This window comes from Colletotrichum chrysophilum (assembly GCF_026319265.1).
Source record: "Colletotrichum chrysophilum strain AFK26 chromosome Unknown scaffold_5, whole genome shotgun sequence".
Classification (NCBI taxonomy): domain Eukaryota; kingdom Fungi; phylum Ascomycota; class Sordariomycetes; order Glomerellales; family Glomerellaceae; genus Colletotrichum; species Colletotrichum chrysophilum.
In genome coordinates, this window is record NW_026517292.1 from 38,718 (window position 1) to 58,167 (window position 19,450).

Here is a 19,450-nt window from a genome sequence, read left to right on the forward strand (position 1 = left end):
CCAACATCAAACTCCATTGGGGGATTCGAGTGCATCTGGCAGTCATCATGGCTCAAAGCGCGCGGAGATCAAACCAAACCGGCCAAAGAGGTCGGCGCGGCGGATGACGACCGTAGCGGACGCCAACTACCAATGCGAGGTCAAGGGCTGCGGAAAACTGTTCAGTCGTAGTTACAACTACAAAGCCCACCTGGAGACGCATGACGAGAAGAGAGAATACCCATTCCCCTGTCCAGTCGCCGACTGCAACAAGAAGTTCGTCCGGAAGACAGACCTTCAGAGGCACAACCAGAGCGTTCACATGAAGGAGCGAAACCACAAGTGTGACTACTGTGGTCGTCTATTTGCTCGCAAAGACACTCTTCGGAGGTAAGTTGAAGTGCAAGAATCGTGTTCCAGGGGAGCGTATACTGAGGTTCGTACCAGACACATGGAAGACGGGTGTTCCAAGCGATTCGACGTGGGCACTTGTGACCTTCGCATCGATGGCTATGAAGGGATGAGCGTCAACCGTAACATGGGAGGGTCTATGCATCCGATGGGTCTAGGCCAAGGTACTCTGCCACCGATCACGATGCCCATAGGCAACAACGGTGGTTTGCTGCATCCGGTGGCCTCCTCGAGCAGGGGTAGGAGTGTCATATCCGGCACGAGCGACGCCCACAGCGACCACTGGCCACGATGATGTATGGCTGGGTGTAGGCCAGTTACGGGAAGTACGACGAACGAACACACATGCGTGCGCAAGCTATATAACACGTGGCATGGTATATATTAAGAACATGTCTGTATCATTATATGGGCGGTTGGGATGGATTTATGACCATCTTTCTAGGGTAGATACCTGTAGGCAACGGCGTTTTGGTAGTGGGTTGGCGATAACGAAGGACTGCAGAGGTAAATGACGGAATGCACACAGCAGCAAGTATCCAAAACGGCGCCTTGCGCAGGACATCGTCTCGTGCTCCGATACTGAGATTATGCACGCACGTACGAGACTTTCCGAGAATGGCTCAGCTTCATCGGCGCCGCAACAGTGAAGGCGCGACATTTCCCTGGCCTCAGAATCCTCAAGTGCTGGAGAAGTTTCTGGTACCGGCTAAACGACGACGGTGACCAGCTTGGCAAGCGGCGCCCAAGCCGTTGCCTGTAAACCCTCCTCGCTCATGAGATGTGCCTAAAAGATCCGCATGAGAGCACGCGGTCGGTGACTCATCCCTACCATTTCCTTTGGATATGTAGGTATTCTGCATGCCTGTCTCCTTCCATCCCAACAAGATATTATGTCAATTTTAGGCGCTCGGCGGTCTGTCTTTACGCTCGTTTCTGGTGAGCTTGGATTTGCGTTTTGCGCTACCAAATGGAGCCACTCGGCTGCACAGGTCAAGATATCTGTCTCTATCCATCCCTCAAGAGACAAACCGCCTTACCCCGGGGCCGGATATCATGCTTTTGACAAAAGTAGTCGGTGTACTGGACAATCACGGTAGGTTGGGACGGTGGGGTTTTCCAGATACTATTTTGCGAATCGTGTCTCTGCTACCTTCGTTTTCCATTTCCATCCGGTTCCTTATCACCCATATCCTTTTGATCGTCGATACAGAAGCCCGGAACTTCCTCCCTTCCAAGAACTCTGCAAAAACAAGAAAAAAAGAAAGAAAAAACGTGGCCGTTACCATCCTGAAACCAAGTGCGTCAGTCACTCCAGATAGAGGAGCGTCTGTCCCCAAACACGTTCAACCCAAACCGCGATTCCAATGAGAATTGCCGCTTCTTCTTCTTCTTTTTCTTCTTCACCCTGATTGTTACCAAGCAGCCCATCCGCCTGCTCGTCATTAATGACCAACGAGTGGTCCGTCGCAAAAACTGGAAAGCGGAAGTCGTAAATTTCGTGAACCTCATGATCATACAAGGCTCCAAGCCCCAAAAGGTTGCGGTCCGCCGTGAATGTCGGAATCAGTCCGTGGAGGTCGCGAAGGTGGAGTAAAGAGAGAATTGAGAGAGCAATTGCGAGTCCGCTATCATCATTTCATGCAGATGACGTGGGCCCTTGTAATAGAAGCGACTGAGATAGTCGCGCCTGTGTCGTTGCGAACGGTGATGACAGGTGTAACGACCAACTGAACACGCCAGTGCTCAGCCTGGAGGATGTGAGGGTCAATGTTGGGTGCAACACCGACCATGGTCTGAGTGCTGAAGCGAGCGCCAGCATCGGGAAAGCGAAACTCGAAGGTGCAGCGTGACGTGAACATTTTCGCAGAGATGGACCAGGCCTTTTCGATCATGTCACGAAGAGCATCATCGGCATCATCCAAGTTGGGACCACCCTCGGACTCAGGCAGCATGAGGGGAGCGAGCATCTCGCGCAGTTCGGCTTGGAAGTACTCGATACGGTGGCTGCGATAGGCGTCGTAGCGCTCATGGTTGATGCATGAGTTGACGATCGCCGCGACACGGTCAATGCAAACCTGGAGGGCACCGCCTTGGCCGGCTGTGACTTCTAAGTCAGTGTCAATATCAAGTAGCAGGCAAGGCTGAAAACTTACCAGGGAGGTTGTTCATCTCATAGCGTATCTCACCAATCTGGCGATCAGCGTCAACAGAGAAGCCCTGCCAAGCCTCAAAGACGAAGATGCGATGAACAAGCAAGTCGATAATTGCGCGAGAGATGAGGCAAGCGCGGGTCATGCTGTCGTTCATGTGCTGTCGAATGTAGGACCAGGCTTGGTGCTCGTTAAAAGGAGAGTACAGTGTAGTCATGTAGCGGGCAATCTGAACTTCCGAGAGATGCAACATGACACTTGGGTCGATTGAGGAGGCAAATCGGAGCACCTAGCTCCGGGCCAGACCCCAAACCCCTTCGAAGGCACGAGCATAGCGCTCGTTATCGCCGCTGTCGTCTTGGCCGAAAGCTGCTCCAGAAGCCAAGGTCCCGGTGACACTTGCGGGCTTGCCGACTGATCTGGGGCCGTTGCTGCCATGGCTGAAGGGGCCAGGGGTGAAGCCTCCGTGATTGTACTCAACTGCGTGGTAGTTCTGACCCGAAGATCTGGAGGGGTTATTCCGCTGAGATTGGGAACCACGGTGGGTGGGAGCACTATTGTACTGCTGAGAGGAACCGAAACCAGGGGTTCTCGGGATCAAAGGAGAAGCCCCCGTGAAGCCAGATGAAGGGCCCTCGAAGTTGCCAAATCCAGTACGGCTAACGGAGCGAGGCGTTGGGCTCTCAAAGGGGCCAGTACTGGTGTTGAGGCCACGACGAGAGCCAGCATTTGATCCAGGTCCATAGCTGTAGCTGTAGGAGCTTTCGGCATTGTCAAAACCGCCATTGCTGCTGCTATGTCCGGGATGAAACTCTGGAGCATTGGGACGGAAAGAAGACTGCTGCTGGTTGAATCCTCGGTGACCAATGGCAGTACCAGGGCGAGCTTGCATGGTAAACTGAGCACCATAACCACAAGAAAGGTCAAACTCGTTTGGCTGTTTGTAATCACCATTGAAAGAGCTGCGAGCATCTCCAGATCGCGAGTAGGAGCGAGCTGGCAGCATCGGTTGCTGCATAGAAGCGCCACTTGAAGCACGAGTCCAACCGGCGGAAGAAGTGGTTCTGTTGTCGGCAGGGCGACGAGAATTACTGAACATGCCGGGATAAGAAGTGGGCGGCCCGTTGCGAGAAGATGCGTTGGGCATTCCGGAGATTTGGGACGTCTCTGCATTCTGCTGCTGGTAGTTGAATGGCTGCAGCGCATTGTCCATAGAAGGCATTATCTCACTGTGCTCTGACTTGATGGTAGCGCGTGTGGGAACCAGCTGCTTCTGCACATTCTGAGAGCGAGGAGTCTCATTCCCTTGCTGCTCCAGGGCAGCGATACTGGAAGCGCTCAGGGCGGTGATAACCTTGCCAGGTGAGCCTTCCTCGTTTCGCGTACCCAGCCACTGGGAAGTAGGACGAGATAAGAACTCCTTGACAGTCTAAGATTCACTTATTAGTTTGCTTACAGATTGGGCAGTTCTGAATAGCACATACCTCCACCAAATCCCGCATGATTTCCTGAGTGGTATCTTCTCCGTTGTTCTCATGATCAAGTCTGGCTTGATACTCGCGCAACTTGTTCTTGTACTTCTCAGTCTCCACGTGATAGCAAGCGAGCCGATTCTCGACCTCATCATGCTTGCTCTGGAGCTCGGCATATTCACGCTTGAGGTTGTCGCGCTCCTCAAGCATGATACTTGCCTCCAGCTTCGTGGAGCAAAGGACCTTCTCGTTGTACTCAATATCGAGACGATAGTCAGCGACCTCGTTGATCGCCTGGCGAAGCATGTTGTTGACATCTTGTGCATACTTCTGGAGGCCATCACAAAGATCGTTGGCGATTTTGCTGGGGATTCCTGGAGTGCGACGAATGGCCTGCTGCGTGGTCATGATACCCGCCTGAACCTGACGGGCAGGGATCCAGGCCGGCTTTTCATCTCAAAAATCAGTCATGTTTTCAAACAAGAACGACGTTTGGGGTACTCAAGACGAAAAGGAAAAACATTGAGGGACTTGAAATCCGAAGGGGGTGAAGAGGGGAGGATGGGTAAATCAGGAAGAGGCAGCAACCAGAAGGGGAAGTCGACATACGTGGTTTCGGGCGAGCTCAGAACGGCGATTGTCTCGGATAGGACCGGCCAAAGGGCCGTCGATCTGGCAGTGGGCAGCCATCTCTGCGACAACTGGCTTGGAGTGAGCGAGATTGTTTGCTGCAAGTTTTCCCTTCTCCTCGGAAATTGTAGGAAGAGCTCGTTGGGCACGTCGAACCTCGCTGTCAGGAGCGTTGGGAGTGTTGCCAGGTGCCTTTACAGCAGGAGGGGTTAGCCCAAAGCCGCTTTGGAGCGTCGTAAAGGCCGGCCGATATCCAGCGGAGGAAGGCTCGGCAGTTGGGCGACCGGTAGGAGTTGCCAGAATTGTTCCGTCGGAGCGAGTAGACAACTTACCCGCAGAAAAGCTTGTCGAATTCTGCGAGTGAGAAGGACCGCTGCGTTTGGCACTGCCTTGGCTGGGAGTAGTATGAAATTTTGGCGGGACAGGAAGCTGGTAGTTTTGATGGTAGTCCTGTTGATAGAGCTGGCCAACTCTGCCCTGGCAAAGTTCGGGGCCAAAAACGTCAGGAGGCGACTTCTCGTACACAATAGTACTGGCCGATGAGCTTGGGGTTGAGTGATGGTGCTGGTGGCGCGACGAAGAATTACCAGGAGGTGAGTGGTCGGAAAGGCGCACACCGCCTCGATCCTCTCCGGAGCTGTTACTGTTGTGTCTCAAGTTAGCCATTTTGGTTTCCTTCCTTTGTGGCCGTCACAACGAGGGCACCGCGAGGAAAGGGTGGGTGATCCTATAGCACAGTAGAACCACTTCACACGTGTATGTCGGAAGGGGAAGAACAATAACGACGATGTGCGGAAAGAAGGTAATCAAAGGATGTCTTGGTGGGAAAGGGATATGGGTGGGAGAAAACCTCACATGCGGGAGGTGAGAGATTGTTGATGATTTTTTCGAGTTGTGGATGGAGAGAGATAGCAAGGGGGAAGTAGAGAAAGAAAGGCGCGCCTTCAGACAAAACAATTGACGCTAGCCTTTGCGGGAGTTGCATCAAATTCACTTACTAGAAGTGAAGATGAAAAAAAAAAAAAAAAAAAGGCGGGAGGGGGGGGGGGGGAGCAAGAGGAATAGGCGTGCACCAGCTCTTCACTTAAAGCCCTGTGGCAAAAACAGATAGGTTCCTTCCGTATACTATATGAAAGCAAAGATTTCAGAGGGCAAGAGAGCAGCATGCCTCATGGACCTCCACCATAAGGATCTGGTGGAATGAGAAGGAGGCTAGGGAAGACTGGGGCTTTTGGCAGAGAAAAGAAAACATACATACAAGTTGAGCTCGCGTACCGAGTCCAGCACACAAGACCTTTGCTTTGGGTGGGTAGTTTTTGTTGGTCAAATGTACCAAATGCTGTTGTTGAATCTTGCTAGGGAAGCCGAGGTCCAAGGAGGCTGATCGAAATAGCCCCGAAGCCAGTACCAGGACTATCTATGCCAGCCCGGCGTCTTGGGGGCAGTCGTGGAAAGCACGACCGAACTTGGGAGCAGGAGCGAGACTTATCGATCAAATTACTCTCGGAACCCTTTCAAAGGTACGTTTGCGAAGTTTGAGATTTCCTATTGTTTGCAAAGTGGCGAGCAAAATGCGCAAACCTACGGCGGCAGAGTAAATCTGTACTGTTCTTCCAGGAGTGCACTGCCGACGTTTCCCGATAGGCCACGCTTTCCGGATGGAAACTTTTGGTTGTATTTGCCGGCGCTTAAGACTTGCTGCGAGAGCGTGGATCCTCGTCTCGGGGCACAGAAGGGCAATAACAGGAGAGACTCATGGTGGGGGGAGAGGAGTAAGGTAGTGAGGAAGGAACGGAATGATGACGTGGGTGATGGAGGACGTCGACAACAAAGGTATTCCAAGAGGCAGGAGCTATGAGCACACGAGATCTTGTCTTGTGCCTAACTTGCAGAACAAACGTGTGGGAATAGATATCAGCATGCTATTAATGACGCTGCACTAGGTCTACAGGTCTGGGCATGAAATTACAGGTATTTTGTTCATGGAGTGTTGCAGCAAAAACAAACACCATCTGTTCTATATAAGCTGGCAGACCAGCAGGCCTTCAGAGAGCGCTGCTCAGAATAAGCAAGTGAAATAAGCAGTCTAGTAAAGAGACGTACAAAAACATGTAGGAGCAGTAAAGATGTGGGTGCTCACACTAAACAACGCACAGAAAGAAGAGATGGAGCGCATCATGATAGAAAACCAAATCTGACTGTGAAACATACAAAGGCAGGTTCATCAAGGGCTGCAATCTCACCCGAGAGCGTTGAGGCAGAGAATGCTCAGCAGATCGCAGAGACCAATTCTATCTGCAACTTTGTCAGAAGATATGTGACACATTTCCTATGAATTCGTGTTCTAATACGCGAAATTTAATTTGAACTATGCCTCCCTAAACCTTACCCGGACGCCAACACGGTAGCCTGATACCTGCTCCACACGTAGTGGAGGGCGATGGAGGGTAAAAGAAAGAAAGAAAAAAACTTAAGGTACAGAATCAGCCATAAGTAGTTGGCGATCGAATATGTAATGTAACGTGTTTCTGCTGGAGAATCAGTGTGGTGTCGATCTTTTCTCCTGTGGTGATGATGGGTAGACCTTTGCTCTCTGGCCAGACGGCGACTTGGCCACCGCTCGTTTGGTGGCCTTCGATGGAGACCAGAGCGGGCTCGTCTGTCTCGAGGATCTATTTGGAGTCGCGGAGCGTCGCCTGAATAGTACGGTCAGAAAAAGAAATTGAGGATCATGTGTACCAATGCTTACAGTGAGGAATCCTAGACAATATTTCTTCGACGCCATGAATTAGCTTTCAGATCGCTCGTGTGCGAGAGAACAAACTGCTGTAGACGGCATCTACAACAGGTGACGCGTCGATCATCCTGCCTCCGAAGTAGCGACCGTTGAGACCCCTGATGGCGTTCTCGCCGCCCTGGACCTTGTCGAATTTGAGGTAGATGTCACCCTTGGAGTTAGGATCGACTGCGATGTGTACAACACGACCATATTTCTTTTCGGCTTCTTGTCGCACATCGTCTTCCAGCTCTTTAGCCCAGTCGTCACCATCCTCCCTGTCATCGAGTTAGCATAAATTATCCTGGATTGACGGTGGTGGAACGTACTCTTCGGGATCAAACATGTTGTGCAGCACAACGCATCGGCTAGCCATGCTAACGTTGACCGGTAAGGGCTTAATCTCGGTCTTGGGCTTCAGAACCTGTCGCTCATCTGCTCCGTTCGAAGCTTCATCAGTCCTGGCAAGTTTTCTCATCAGGGCATCACGGCTGTAGTTGTTAAAGTTGACTCCGGCAACATCGGTGTCATCCAGGGCGCTGGCACCACCAGACTTTTCGCTGTCTCGTCCACCGGCACGGTCAAATGCTGATGTCTGCGGGCCACGTCCGCCAGCACCCGAGAATGCAGAGCCTTGATACGCTTGGTTCTGACCAGGGAATCTCTGCAACATGTTGGCAGTGCTCTCAGGGGTGAACTTATCGTTTCCGAGGCCAACACGGATCGGGCGACCAGCAAGGTCGAACCCGTTCATCTTTTCGAGTGCCTCTCTGGCTTGGCTAGCTTCCCGGTACCTGAAGAATGGTTAGCATGGGAATTTGCAGGCAAGGATACGAAAAGCTTACTGCACGAAACCATAGCCTCGGCTGCGTCCATTGTCATCCTTTTGGAGCTGGACAAATTCAAGTTCACCAAAGGGTTCAAAAACAGCCTGCAAATCCTGTTCGGTGACGTTGAAGTGAATGTTGCCAACGTAGAGTCGATGGAAGGGGATCGAGTTTGGGTGTGCGCCGGTAGCGGTCTCGGAGTTGCGGACTTGGCGGTTCTTCTCGGCCTCTGTGAGCTGAACTATGATAGGGATACCTAGCAGTTTCTGCCCAGTAAGTTGAAGAGCTTGAGTGACAGATTCCTCGTTCTTGAATTCAACGTAACCAACTCTGGATGAATCATTAGTATCTGGGTCTGTAGTGTAGAGTGAAGACTTACCCCTTGGATCTTTGGCTGATGCGGTCCTTGACAATCTGGGCCTCGTTGACAGGGCCGACCTTTTCGAAAAATGCCTTCAGGTCGCGAGTGCGAAGACGGGCGGCGAGCTGCTGGACAAAGACAGTGCGGCGGTCCCGTTCATCTTCAGTAAGTTGTGGTGTTGCCTCACGCTTGGAATTCTCATTACGATCGTCGTCCCTTGCCCGGCGATGGTCCCCCGAGTAGCGATCAGAGCGATCCCGACGGTCGCGGTAGTCACGGTCGTCACGCGACGAGCGGTAAGAGCGGTGGGGTGAGCGAGAACGAGAACGAGAGTGTCTGCGTCCGCCTCTGTAGTAGTCACCATCTCCTCTGTGACGACGTGAGTGACGGCGGTCATCATCGCGGCTTCGGCTTCTTCGCCTACTCTTGTGGCTGCCAGCGTCGCTCCGAGGGGTGGATGCCTTGTGTTCTTCCGGTGTGCCACGGCGGCTTCGAGTCGAACTGCGTTCGCGGCGGTCGCGGTCTCGGCGTCGACGGTCGTAGTCGCGGTCGCGGCTTCCATCGCGGCCACGGTCGCGGTCTCGGCGCTCTGGGCGATCTCCATTAGGACGATCTTCCACCTCGGTGGTCTTTGGCTTGCTTTCGGTCGAGCTTTTCGCCGTGGCGTCAAGCAAAGCTTCGACGTCTAAGCCGGACATGTTGACTGGAATTGTGATCAGAGAGAAAGGCGACTATGTTTCCTGTTTCGATGGGGAGGCTGCTCTCTACGGGGCCAGGAGCAGAGTTTTGTCGCAGTGGTGATGGAGGGGAAAGGAGATAATGAGATTCCGTGGGATGGGGGAGGCTGGCTTCGTGTCAGAAGTAACTAGCGCAGCGGATTCACCAGAAAACCTTTGGCCGGCCAGGCAGGCGTGGCTCATGAGTCGGGTTTAGGGACTACGGCACTTTTGGCCAAGCATTAAGGTAGGTATTCGTAGGTACCTTGGGTAGGTGCCTGGTAGTTCCACTAGGTGCCTACCCGACCTTCTTACTTACCTTCCTACATGCTTACCCTGCCAAGCACTGGCTACATGCGGTCATTCGGGTGCCTTACCTAAGCGACCAGGCCTGCACAATCGACCAGAGTCCAGACCGAGCCGCACGGTCTGAGGTCAAACCTGTGCTCCAGGATCTCGTTAGTCACGTGGCTATGCAGAGTAATCATTACCCGTCCCATGCTTCCGAAGTGTTTGTGTTGTCGAACTGACTTCCAACCGGAGGCCCGACCAGACCTCCTTTACGACTGCCCGTGAACTAGTCCGCTTTAACGGTTCGCCGTGGGCTGCGATCATGGCGTCGTTAAGGTTGCCTCGCTGGTTGGGGCACTGAACTTTCGCGTGGAGGCAGATATCAAGCTTGTCAACGCAGCGGTAGTGGCCAAGGACATGGTTTGAAAGATGTAGAACGTGCTTTTCTAATTAAGGCATGGCCTACTGAGTTGTGGTATCATTCAAAAATATTCTGTACTGAACCAGTCGCCATGACAAGATGACGACTCTTCCCATGGCGGTATCATAACTGCCTGGGGCGTTATAATATGCGACAACCACCTTGAAACCGTCTCCTCAAAACGCCTGGCGAAAAGACCCCATTACTGCGTTAGGCACTCCTGCGAGCGTATATACATGGGGGCACATGTTGATAAAGAATGAGCAAAAGTCGCTCTCTTGGGCATTAGAATAGTCCCCCGGATCGTCATCGTGACAAGATGTATGAACGTTGGTCGATGAATTATTGCGTCTTGACAATGGGAGGCAGTTCGGTGCCGAAAATGCTATCCCAGAACCGGCTGGTGACGCCAAAGCCAAGCTCATAGTCAAGGAAGTGGTGCTGAAGGTGGTACTTCTTCAATTCCTTGTACCAGAGCGGCAAGTTCTGGTGGTGAAGGAAGTAGTGCGTCAAGTCGTAGCAGATGTAACCAAAGATGCCTCCGCAATAAACAGCGGTAGCGGCGTGCCAGCTGTACGAAAAAACCCAATGAGCCAGCTTGTAGAACGGCGTGGCGAGAACTACAAAAAGTGTAGGAGGCATGACGAGGCGATACTTGTCCATAGGCAGGTAATGATGGATGCCGTGGAGGAGGAAATGCATGGTAATGCCAACTCGGTTGTCCGGAAGCCACCTGGTTTTCGCTGTTGGTTATCTGGAGTTGCATAGCACATCATAGGGGCAGCTTACTTGTCAAGGTGGAAGAGGAAGCGGTGCAGGATGTACTCGATCAAGCTCCAGAGAAAGAAGCCGAGCCCCCAATAGCAGACCTCCTGGAAGGTGCTGTCCATGCCCTCTCTAGCCAAATGGGTACCGTATGCAACTGGGGGGAGCCACGCCACAGGCACAACCCACCAAGGCGTCTTGGAAAGGGGCTCGAGGAAGTTTCCAAATAGTGGTGCAGACTCGCCGCCCTTGTAATGGCGAGGGCGATGAACCTGATCAAGGTAGAACTCCTTGCTGAAGCCCCCGTACCAGATCTGAGGGAACAGTGGGCGGCTCAAGTCGAGGAACTTGTGTTTCTTGTAGTCATTGGTGTAATCCGTCTCCTTGCTCAAATCCTCCTCGCTAGCCATGCCAGTTCGAGGATGAACCCATCGCTCACCATCCCAGAGCTCGCCATTCTCATTCATCTTTGGCTCGTCCTCATGCTCCTGGGTCTTGGCAGCGCTGTTGCCATTGCCATTCGCATTCCCGTTCACATGTCCATTCGCTTTCCCGTTCGGCTTGTTGGCCGTCCCATTGATTGACTTTTGAGAAATGACGAATCCAACCAAGGAGTCGTCGAGAACTTCGTACGCAGCCTCGGAGTGGGGGTGGGATGTCGGATCGCGCAGGATGGATTCGATGTCCTTGCCGCCGTAGTCGAAGACGAGGTCAGCGCCACCGGGATGGTCCTGGGCGAAGTCGGTTACGTCGTAGACATTTTTGCCAATCGTAACATAACAGGACTTCTTCGAATTATGTGCCTCGACCTCGGCGCGGGTGAAAGTAGGGAGAGTTCTCGACGGCATAGCTGCAGGTGGCGATCGTGAATACGCTGCAACGGAGGCCTGGAGGTGAAACGACTCGGTTGGTGCAGACTGATTGCGACGGCCGATTAGGTGGTTAAGCGGTTGGCCGGGTCCAAACAGGACGAAGTGCAGAGTAGCGGTGGCAGAACAAAGAGAGTGGACGGTTTGGAGTCGCAGCAGGCAGTCGCAGGCGCTGGCGAGGAGGGAAAAAGAAGGGACAAGAGCAGGACCGACGACGCGGGAGAGAGAGGGTATTAAGGTGGTAACCGTGGCACCTTGACAGGTGTGTGTAGTACAGATAAAAGGCGATCTAATGCGAAAAAAAGGAGCCAAAAGCCGGGAGGGCCGGAGGTAGGCAAGAGAGGCCGGGACTGAGGATCGGTGGAACAGGGTGGTGAGAGACGAACGGAGACGGGGGAAGAATTAATTAGGGGGTGCGTTTGATTTGGGGGGATGAGTGGACGGGCAGGTCAGGGAGAAGCTCTCTACGCGATTGCCAATCTCTCTAGACCGAAAATTTACGGCGTGGTGGCGTTACTCTGGCACCTTGCGGAAGCTTGGACAGCCGATTTGTGGTTCCACTGCTCGACAACCTCTGGCGTTTTTTTTCCTCCGTCGATTTTGCTTCCTCTCATCATTCAGGGTTTACTTTGCACTGTGTTGCTTGGATGCAAACCCCGAGATTCCCACCAGGAGCCACGCAGTAGGCTGGTGGAAAGCTGTGCCTGCCTCAGCTCAGCAACAGTCGAACACGTTCCCAAACGGGCAATGAGCGGCGGGGGGTGTGAGTGTGCAGGAGCAGCGGTGTTCGTAAGGGTGCCGGTACAGGTACATATACAGATAGATACAGGTACAGGTACGAAGGCCCGGGGACATAGGGATGAGGGGAGGGAATGGACGGTGACGGGAGTGGGTTCGCAGAAACAAATGGTGAATGAAATGTCAATGAGCATCTGCAAAAGTTGGTGTGGATATGTGGATTCTGAGAGAGCAAACGGCGATGGGCATTGGCAGAAGAAAGAGTTGCATGGCAGTTTGGACCTTTGAGACGGGACTCGGGAGATGGCGACGCTAAGAGCACGCCTCGGCCGTGCCATTAAACAACGATAATCACCGAGCCTCCAGGTCACAGCAATGCAAAAGCAGCCGAGTGTCGGCGCCGCTGGATCGTCCCGGGCTGACGGGTCCGTGCAGGAAATGCTTCTGCGACCTTGTGGTTTTGTTGGACGGGGTCGTGGATTGGGCACATCTACGCAGTAGAGGATGAAGGATGTCGATGCGATGTGAGGCCTCTACACCTCGTACCTTGGGTAGATGGACACAGTAGACGGCGTAGAGTTCTCACATGCGGGCCGTGGCTTGGAAACGAGGGGTAGTCTTGGGGCTTGGGGCTCTTGGTCTTACCTACCTACACCTATCATGGTCGCCTCTACATCTTAGCACCATCGGCAATGGGCCGTGACCCCCAATGAGCAAGATCGCAGCGAGTGCCGTGGCGCCCTCTGGCAGCAGCGGCGGTCTGTGGTCTTCTTAGAGCATTGTTGGGGGCGGCACTCTAGCACTCTGCTTTGCAGCAGAAGCAGCCGGTGTCTTGCAGCGCACATGCAATGCGCTTGGCTTGCAAGATGCGACTTGTGACTTGTTGATGCATTGGACATAGTCCCTCTCTTGAGGAGATGCGTGATAGTGGCGACCTCAATCTCTCACACGTGCATGTGGCCTCCAGGCCTTTGCCAGGGCACACTGTGGCTCCGCCTGCGTGGTAGCTGAAAGCCACGCGTTGTATTCGTCTATATCGACGTCCATCGTTGGCTCCATTCTGTATCTGCTGAGGTAACTACTCACCCTGACAGAGCATTCACTTATGTGTAAATTGAAGCTGTGAACCCGGTTGGCTGTCTACCTACCTACATAAGGTAGTGTGCTTACGCACAACTCCCCCGCACTTGAGCTGCACAAGTCGCTGTCAAATTGAGTTGAAAGTCAAGTCGCGCCCAACTTTTGGAGGAAATGGATGAGGAAACGAACACGGCGGCTAGACCAACCAACCTTGACTGCCAAACATGCTTGATCACCTCACTGGGCTGGCTGTCGAGCTGGGAAGAAGCCTGGACATTGCCAGGCACCCTCCGACTAGCTGCCGGGCACACCCAGGCCTAACCTACCAGACGCGATGTGCTTGGAGAGGAGACCGTCTCACCAGCTGCCGTACAAAGACAGCCCTGCCCTACGAATACCTTTGGCGCTGAGCTCAGCACCATCAACCTTGCAGCTGCGGTGGCACGCTTAAAGAAACAGGAAGTTTCTTCCAGCCACGCATCATTCTATGCGGTATGTGAACCCCGGAAGTTTTACATTGTCAGGCACATTTGTTCGTTGGCATCATGCGGTACGCTTTCACCATCGGAAGACGTCATCATGAAACCCATATGCGTCTACCTGCCACAATGGAATTCTTCTGAACAACATATCTTCTTATGCAATGCCCGGCTGCCTTGACACCGGGTATATGACTATACTTAACAGATACATAAGTATCTAAGGGGGTGCATGAGCAGGGACCATTTTGAAAAGATTTGCCCCCCAGCACAAATTTGTCGCTCGGCGCTTGAGCTTAGAGCATTGACCGATTGCCGCGAGGGAGCCCCTCAGTCGCATACCTTATTTCACTTTACGTTACCCTACAGCAAGGCCAAGCAAAACCAAGCCCACGTCAACCATTGGACAACAGCCAGGGATGGCTACCCGTGTGGCGCAGGCCAATGGCTTGCTCAGCTTCACAGCCAAGTAATCAATTGTTCAGCTCTTCTGTTGGGGCAGTCCTCCGTCTGACCCTAGAGCATAGCCGCACTGGAAGGGCGAGAGTGTGGTGCAGTGCGGTGCAGGACGAGGTCGTCGTCAGCAGTGATCCTGACGTGTGGCGGGGCAGCAAGCTGGGTAGTAATGCGAGGTATCTCATGCTAGAGATGTTGCCCCGCTTGTGCCTCACGTATTATCTAAGACTACCATTTCCCAAGCCCCAGGTTCCGTAGCCAAGCACCCAAGCTTCCACAATCTTTTGCGCGGCACGGCTTTGCCGTTGACGTACGACCCTACCATCCTACCTTACATCACACTGTTAGGTTGTTTGCGAAGACTAGATATCTGGGCAAGAGGCACCAGCAAGAGCTAATAATCCAGTGTTGCTTCAGACAGCCGGGGTAGCCAAACCCAATCTTCCTTTGTCCAGCTAAAACCTTCACCCAGTCCATCTTACTCAAGCTCCCCTCCCTGGCGAGACAGTTCAGCTCGCCGTTTCTTAGCTGAGCTTAGCTCATCTGTCCTACTTGGACCTGAACTTTCCTTCGTCATCCTACCTTACGTTGCTTTCTCACCTTTTACCCCTCCTAGGCTGATTCCCAACCTCGTGGGCCAACAACACCCGATAACAAGGCGACCCCTCCACTGTTTACCGAACATCCGACGCGCCTCTGCGATCGAATCTCACTTCCCTTCTTTCGCACAATCTGAACCTCATTCCCCTGGACATGGCGTCATCCGGTCTTGGGAGAGGGTCTCTTCTCCTTGCCCTCTGCCTTCTCCTGGTGCTTTTACCAGGGCGCGCCGCAGCTTTTGGCGCCGGCAACATTCCCTCCATCGCGCAGGTAGGCGCTTTACCCGAGCACTGTTTAGCTGATGCTCTTTATCTACCACATGTTGCAACTACTGACCACTGGACGATTTTTCAGGTCGAGGGTGTCAATTGGCGTCATGGAGGTACGTTCCTTCTTGCTCCTCTGCTTCTCATAATTACTGATTCGCTGACGTGGTCGCATACAGATATCGAGGATATGCTCAAGACCATCGCCTTCTTGAAAGGCAAGAAGTGGACGTCGATGCTGGTTTCAAGGGTCTACTTCGGCAACTGGCTGCGTGACTACTCTCAGGCTGTCGATGTTGGAAGCTTGAAGGGAGTCAATGCTCCCACAATCAGAATCTTGGTTCGTCTCTCGCGCAATGTTGTCCCCTTCGCTTCTTACCGTTCAATTAGGTCTGGGTGCTTTCCTTCATGGCGTTTGGCTATGCGACTGAGGAATTCGAGGTCACTGAGGAGCGCCTCGGCGTCTACCGTCCCGAGGAGCATATCGACAACCCCCTTGGGTACGCTGACGGCATGGACGCACGCAAGTTTGATCCTCGTCTGCGAGGTCCTGTAGACCCTGTTGAGACCAAAATCGATTCTCGCACCGGCATGAAGAACTATATTGCCAACGAATCAGGTGGTTGGGCAACCAGCGCTGGCTACCTTCGCTTCAGCTTTGCTCGCAGCATCCACTACGGTCGAGTTTACACGAACGGCTCCCGTGGCTCGGGCAAGGAGGACGATCTTTGCGAGGCCCTGCGGTGTCTCGGCCAAGCCCTACACTGCATGGAGGACTTCAGCGCCCATAGCAACTACTGCGAGCTCGCCCTTCGCGAACTCGGTTATCATCAAGTCTACCCCCATTGTGGCGCCGCCACGGAGATCGATCTTCACGGCCGTCGAGTGTTCCCTCTTGTTACCGGAACTTTTGGAGCTGTAGACTTCCTCCACTCGGTCTTGGGCGAGGCTACTGATCACTTCACACAATCCGAGGTCGACGAGATGAACGTAGCGCTTCAGAACGCCGAAGGCCTGACTGGGAACATAGGAGGTGGTTCTTCTGGAGGCTCCTCAAGTGGTCTGGGAAGCATACCCGGACTGGGAAGCCTGGGCAATCTTGCCGGCCTCGGCGGCAACAGTAGCAGCGGCAGCCGTGGACTTTTTGGACTTGGTTCCAGCTCGTCTTCAAATAAGTCAAATGACTTCATCTCCCTTGTTGACCAGCTTCCGGGTATTGGTGGCGGCTTGGCTAAACAAGCCAAGGAGCTACAAGCCCGATCGGCTGAACAAGAGCGGGAAAACCAGAATGTCGGCAACTACTCAAGCAGTCGTGGTGACTTGTCTCGCGACAGCGCCAATCAAGTACCCGGCATGAGTACAAACTTCGACCCTGTCAAGACGGCGAAGAATATCTACCCTATCCTCCAGTTCAGGGATAAGATCGTCAAGTCTATCAGCAACCTCATATCCAAGGTTCCTGGCCTGGAGAAGTTATTGGACCATATTAGTGAGACACTAACAGCCTTCATCCTCGGGCTGCTGGCACCTTTCGTGAGACCGATCATCAACCAAGTCTCCAAGGTCCTCAAGGATGGCTCCTCAACCGTCATCAGTGCAAGTTCCAACTCACAGCTGGAGCCTTGGAAAAATCCGAGCTGCGATGACCCAACTCACTCAATGCTGTCCAAGGACCACTTCACTAACATTCTCAACTCGTGCGCCGGCAGAGTTGCCGCGACTGTTCTGCAATATGTTGTTCCGTAAGTGCCCCCGTGGGGACAACGACATATTGAATAAGTTGCTAACAGAAGGCAGCCGAGTTCTTTATGCTTGGGAGAATCCCGGAGTGCCTGTTGACGAGGTTGTCAACGATGTCCTTCGGGCCTTCCACCACCCGGCTATCCGAGACGAGAGAATTGAGATTCAAAGAAGTATGTTCGAGACGGTTCGCAAGTGGGTCGACGAAAGCCCTCACAAGCATGAGCTGTCCCGCCTTCTGTCGTCTGAGTCTGTCAAGGCCGGTAAGAACCATATTCTGAGCGGCGAGGCCTCCAGAGGCCACGATGGTCCCGGCCACTCTCACGGCGCTTGGGACAGCTTTGGCGAGTTGGGTCATGGGAAGAACAAGGGATCGCTTTGGAGCCAAATCCGGACGAGAGATCTCAACTCAATGGATGGAGACGACAGAAAGCCTCTGTCCAGCTCTCCTCTGCCACCGCAGAATACAAACTACGGCTATGACCAAGACCATAGAGCGAGCAGCCAGCCGTACCCAAGTGGAGGCTACGAATCTTCTCAAGGCCACGCCTCCGGCTATCACAGTCAGCCTGAACCGCAAGGCTATGGTCACCAGCCGCCTCCCCCTCCTCAGGGACAGTGGGGGCCTCCGCAACCTCCTCAGGGGTATGGCGGACCAGGCTATGGCGGCCCTGGATACGGTGGACCACCGCCGGGCCAGTATCCTCCTTATCAGCAACCGCATCACCCCCATCATCCGCAGAGTGGTGGCTGGGGACAATACCCAGGCCAACACCGCTACTAGTCGCGATGCGTTGTAGATTGGGAAGGTTCTGAGGGTCATCGGGACTTGACAGGCGGGCTAAGGCTTGTAAGGGGCTCGGCGGATGACTGGCAATAGGAGGTTCGTCGCAATGGGCACGATGTAGAATGATTCCCACAGACCATGAGTAACATTATTTATTTCATTTCGCAACCAACCAGTGGCATGTCTGACAGAGAAGCGAGAGAAGCAAAATCGGGATGAAGACCTGTACACAACTCACGTTTGTTTGGGTTAACGATGAGAACACATGGAAAGCATCAAAACGACCGAAAGTATCCTGCTACCGCTGTGTTTTTAAACAGTTAACAGAGCCCCTTTGCAGCAATAATTTGGCAAGCATTTGACCAAGGCGAGGCACAGATCTGACCAAAGGGTCGGGAACAACAGTGGAGGCTGGACTTTTCATAATATGGGATCGAACGGCCAAGTCGTTCCTGCTCGCTCTTTTCCAGCCACGCTCCAGCGAGACGTGGGCTTCAGAGGATATGATGATGCGAGCAGGGCCGGGTAAGCTCCGACGAGGAGTAAGACGCTCCGTGCTGACCTCCGATTGCAGCCGGCGGGACATATGCAGACGCAGACACCGCCATCGCTCCGCCGTTCACTGCAGAAACACTCCAACCGCTCCACTGTCTTCACTGACGTCCGCTGATGAAGTTGCTGACTGTCGTGGTGCGTGGACTCGCAATAGATCACCCCCTTCTGCGAGTCAGTATCAAACACCCATCACGGCCCAACGCCTCTCGCGATTCTACTGAACCCGAACCGGCGGCCCCTCTCATCGGCAGCGTATGTCGTCGGCGGCGAGTCCCTCCCAGGCGTTTTCGGCACCGATGACAGCAGGTTTGACTAGAAAGGTATTTTTTATTACCATCCGGACACTTGTCAGATGCTGTGGAGCGGCGTGGTTCTTGTTTGCGCCTAGCAGTCGATGGTGCACTCGGTGGCGTTTCTACTGGCGAGGAGCGCGGTCCGCAGCCAATGGGAAGCTGTCGGTACGAAGCTGGGATGAGTTTTGGATTTTCAAAGGAGGGCGCAGCCATACGTGTGTGTGTGTGTGTGTGTGTGTGTGTGTGTGTGTGAGGCGGCTGGGAAAACGAGCTTGGGCTCGGTAACTTAGCTTAAGAGTAAGCTAGTTTCGGGACGACACCGTTGGACAAAGATTTCCCTCCATTGGTGAGGAGAGAGGGGACCAACAGCTTATCTCTGTCTCTTTCGAGACTGGAGAGGCAAGCTTGAGGCGTCCTCGTGTGCGGCGTACGCGTGTGCGGAGTTCCACGCTGCTGAAGAACTTCTGGATTGATATCTGCAGCAAAGCTGCGTGTGGGCGAATCTAGCATGTTAGCTTACCGGCGCCCACCTGCTTTGCTTGTTCCTGATTCATGTGACGTTGCCAGACCAATCTTTGCATGGTGCCAGCCGTATGCTTCTGAATAGAGGATGAGACCAATCAAAGGAGGGAATGCTTCAAAGTTTCCAACATAAAAAAGGTTCAGGATCACGTAAGCGTAGTCGGTTGACTTGCCGCATTGTCCATCGACAACGGCACTGGAACTGTAATGTGAGCACCGCATGGCCGCGGTCATCTCCTGGAGCAAAGACCGGGGTTGCGTAG

At 53.4% G+C, this 19,450-nt stretch overlaps 5 protein-coding genes across 5 annotated transcripts; 1 reads left to right on the forward strand and 4 right to left on the reverse strand.

Moving 5' to 3' along the window:
- Nucleotides 1-2,024: 2,024 nt before the first annotated feature.
- COL26b_001124 (uncharacterized protein) lies at nucleotides 2,025-2,796 on the reverse strand (the record flags this gene model as incomplete). The annotated part of the gene is made up of 2 exons (XM_053174083.1): nucleotides 2,025-2,491; nucleotides 2,547-2,796. The coding sequence occupies 2 exons, from the start codon at nucleotides 2,794-2,796 to the stop codon at nucleotides 2,025-2,027; spliced, it is 717 nt and encodes a 238-aa protein (XP_053041793.1).
- Nucleotides 2,797-2,832: 36 nt separating this feature from the next.
- On the reverse strand, nucleotides 2,833-4,705 carry COL26b_001125 (uncharacterized protein; the record flags this gene model as incomplete). The annotated part of the gene is made up of 3 exons (XM_053174084.1): nucleotides 2,833-3,972; nucleotides 4,028-4,462; nucleotides 4,625-4,705. 3 exons carry the CDS (start codon nucleotides 4,703-4,705, stop codon nucleotides 2,833-2,835), a joined length of 1,656 nt encoding a protein of 551 aa, XP_053041794.1.
- Nucleotides 4,706-7,440: 2,735 nt separating this feature from the next.
- Nucleotides 7,441-9,307, reverse strand: COL26b_001126 (uncharacterized protein; the record flags this gene model as incomplete). Its single annotated transcript, XM_053174085.1, has 4 exons — nucleotides 7,441-7,699; nucleotides 7,751-8,215; nucleotides 8,267-8,578; nucleotides 8,628-9,307. 4 exons carry the CDS (start codon nucleotides 9,305-9,307, stop codon nucleotides 7,441-7,443), a joined length of 1,716 nt encoding a protein of 571 aa, XP_053041795.1.
- A 1,072-nt stretch (nucleotides 9,308-10,379) lies between these two features.
- Nucleotides 10,380-11,650, reverse strand: COL26b_001127 (uncharacterized protein; the record flags this gene model as incomplete). The annotated part of the gene is made up of 2 exons (XM_053174086.1): nucleotides 10,380-10,770; nucleotides 10,827-11,650. The coding sequence occupies 2 exons, from the start codon at nucleotides 11,648-11,650 to the stop codon at nucleotides 10,380-10,382; spliced, it is 1,215 nt and encodes a 404-aa protein (XP_053041796.1).
- Nucleotides 11,651-15,177: 3,527 nt separating this feature from the next.
- COL26b_001128 (uncharacterized protein) lies at nucleotides 15,178-17,830 on the forward strand (the record flags this gene model as incomplete). Its single annotated transcript, XM_053174087.1, has 6 exons — nucleotides 15,178-15,294; nucleotides 15,379-15,406; nucleotides 15,470-15,630; nucleotides 15,681-17,032; nucleotides 17,088-17,383; nucleotides 17,526-17,830. The coding sequence occupies 6 exons, from the start codon at nucleotides 15,178-15,180 to the stop codon at nucleotides 17,828-17,830; spliced, it is 2,259 nt and encodes a 752-aa protein (XP_053041797.1).
- Nucleotides 17,831-19,450: the final 1,620 nt, after the last annotated feature.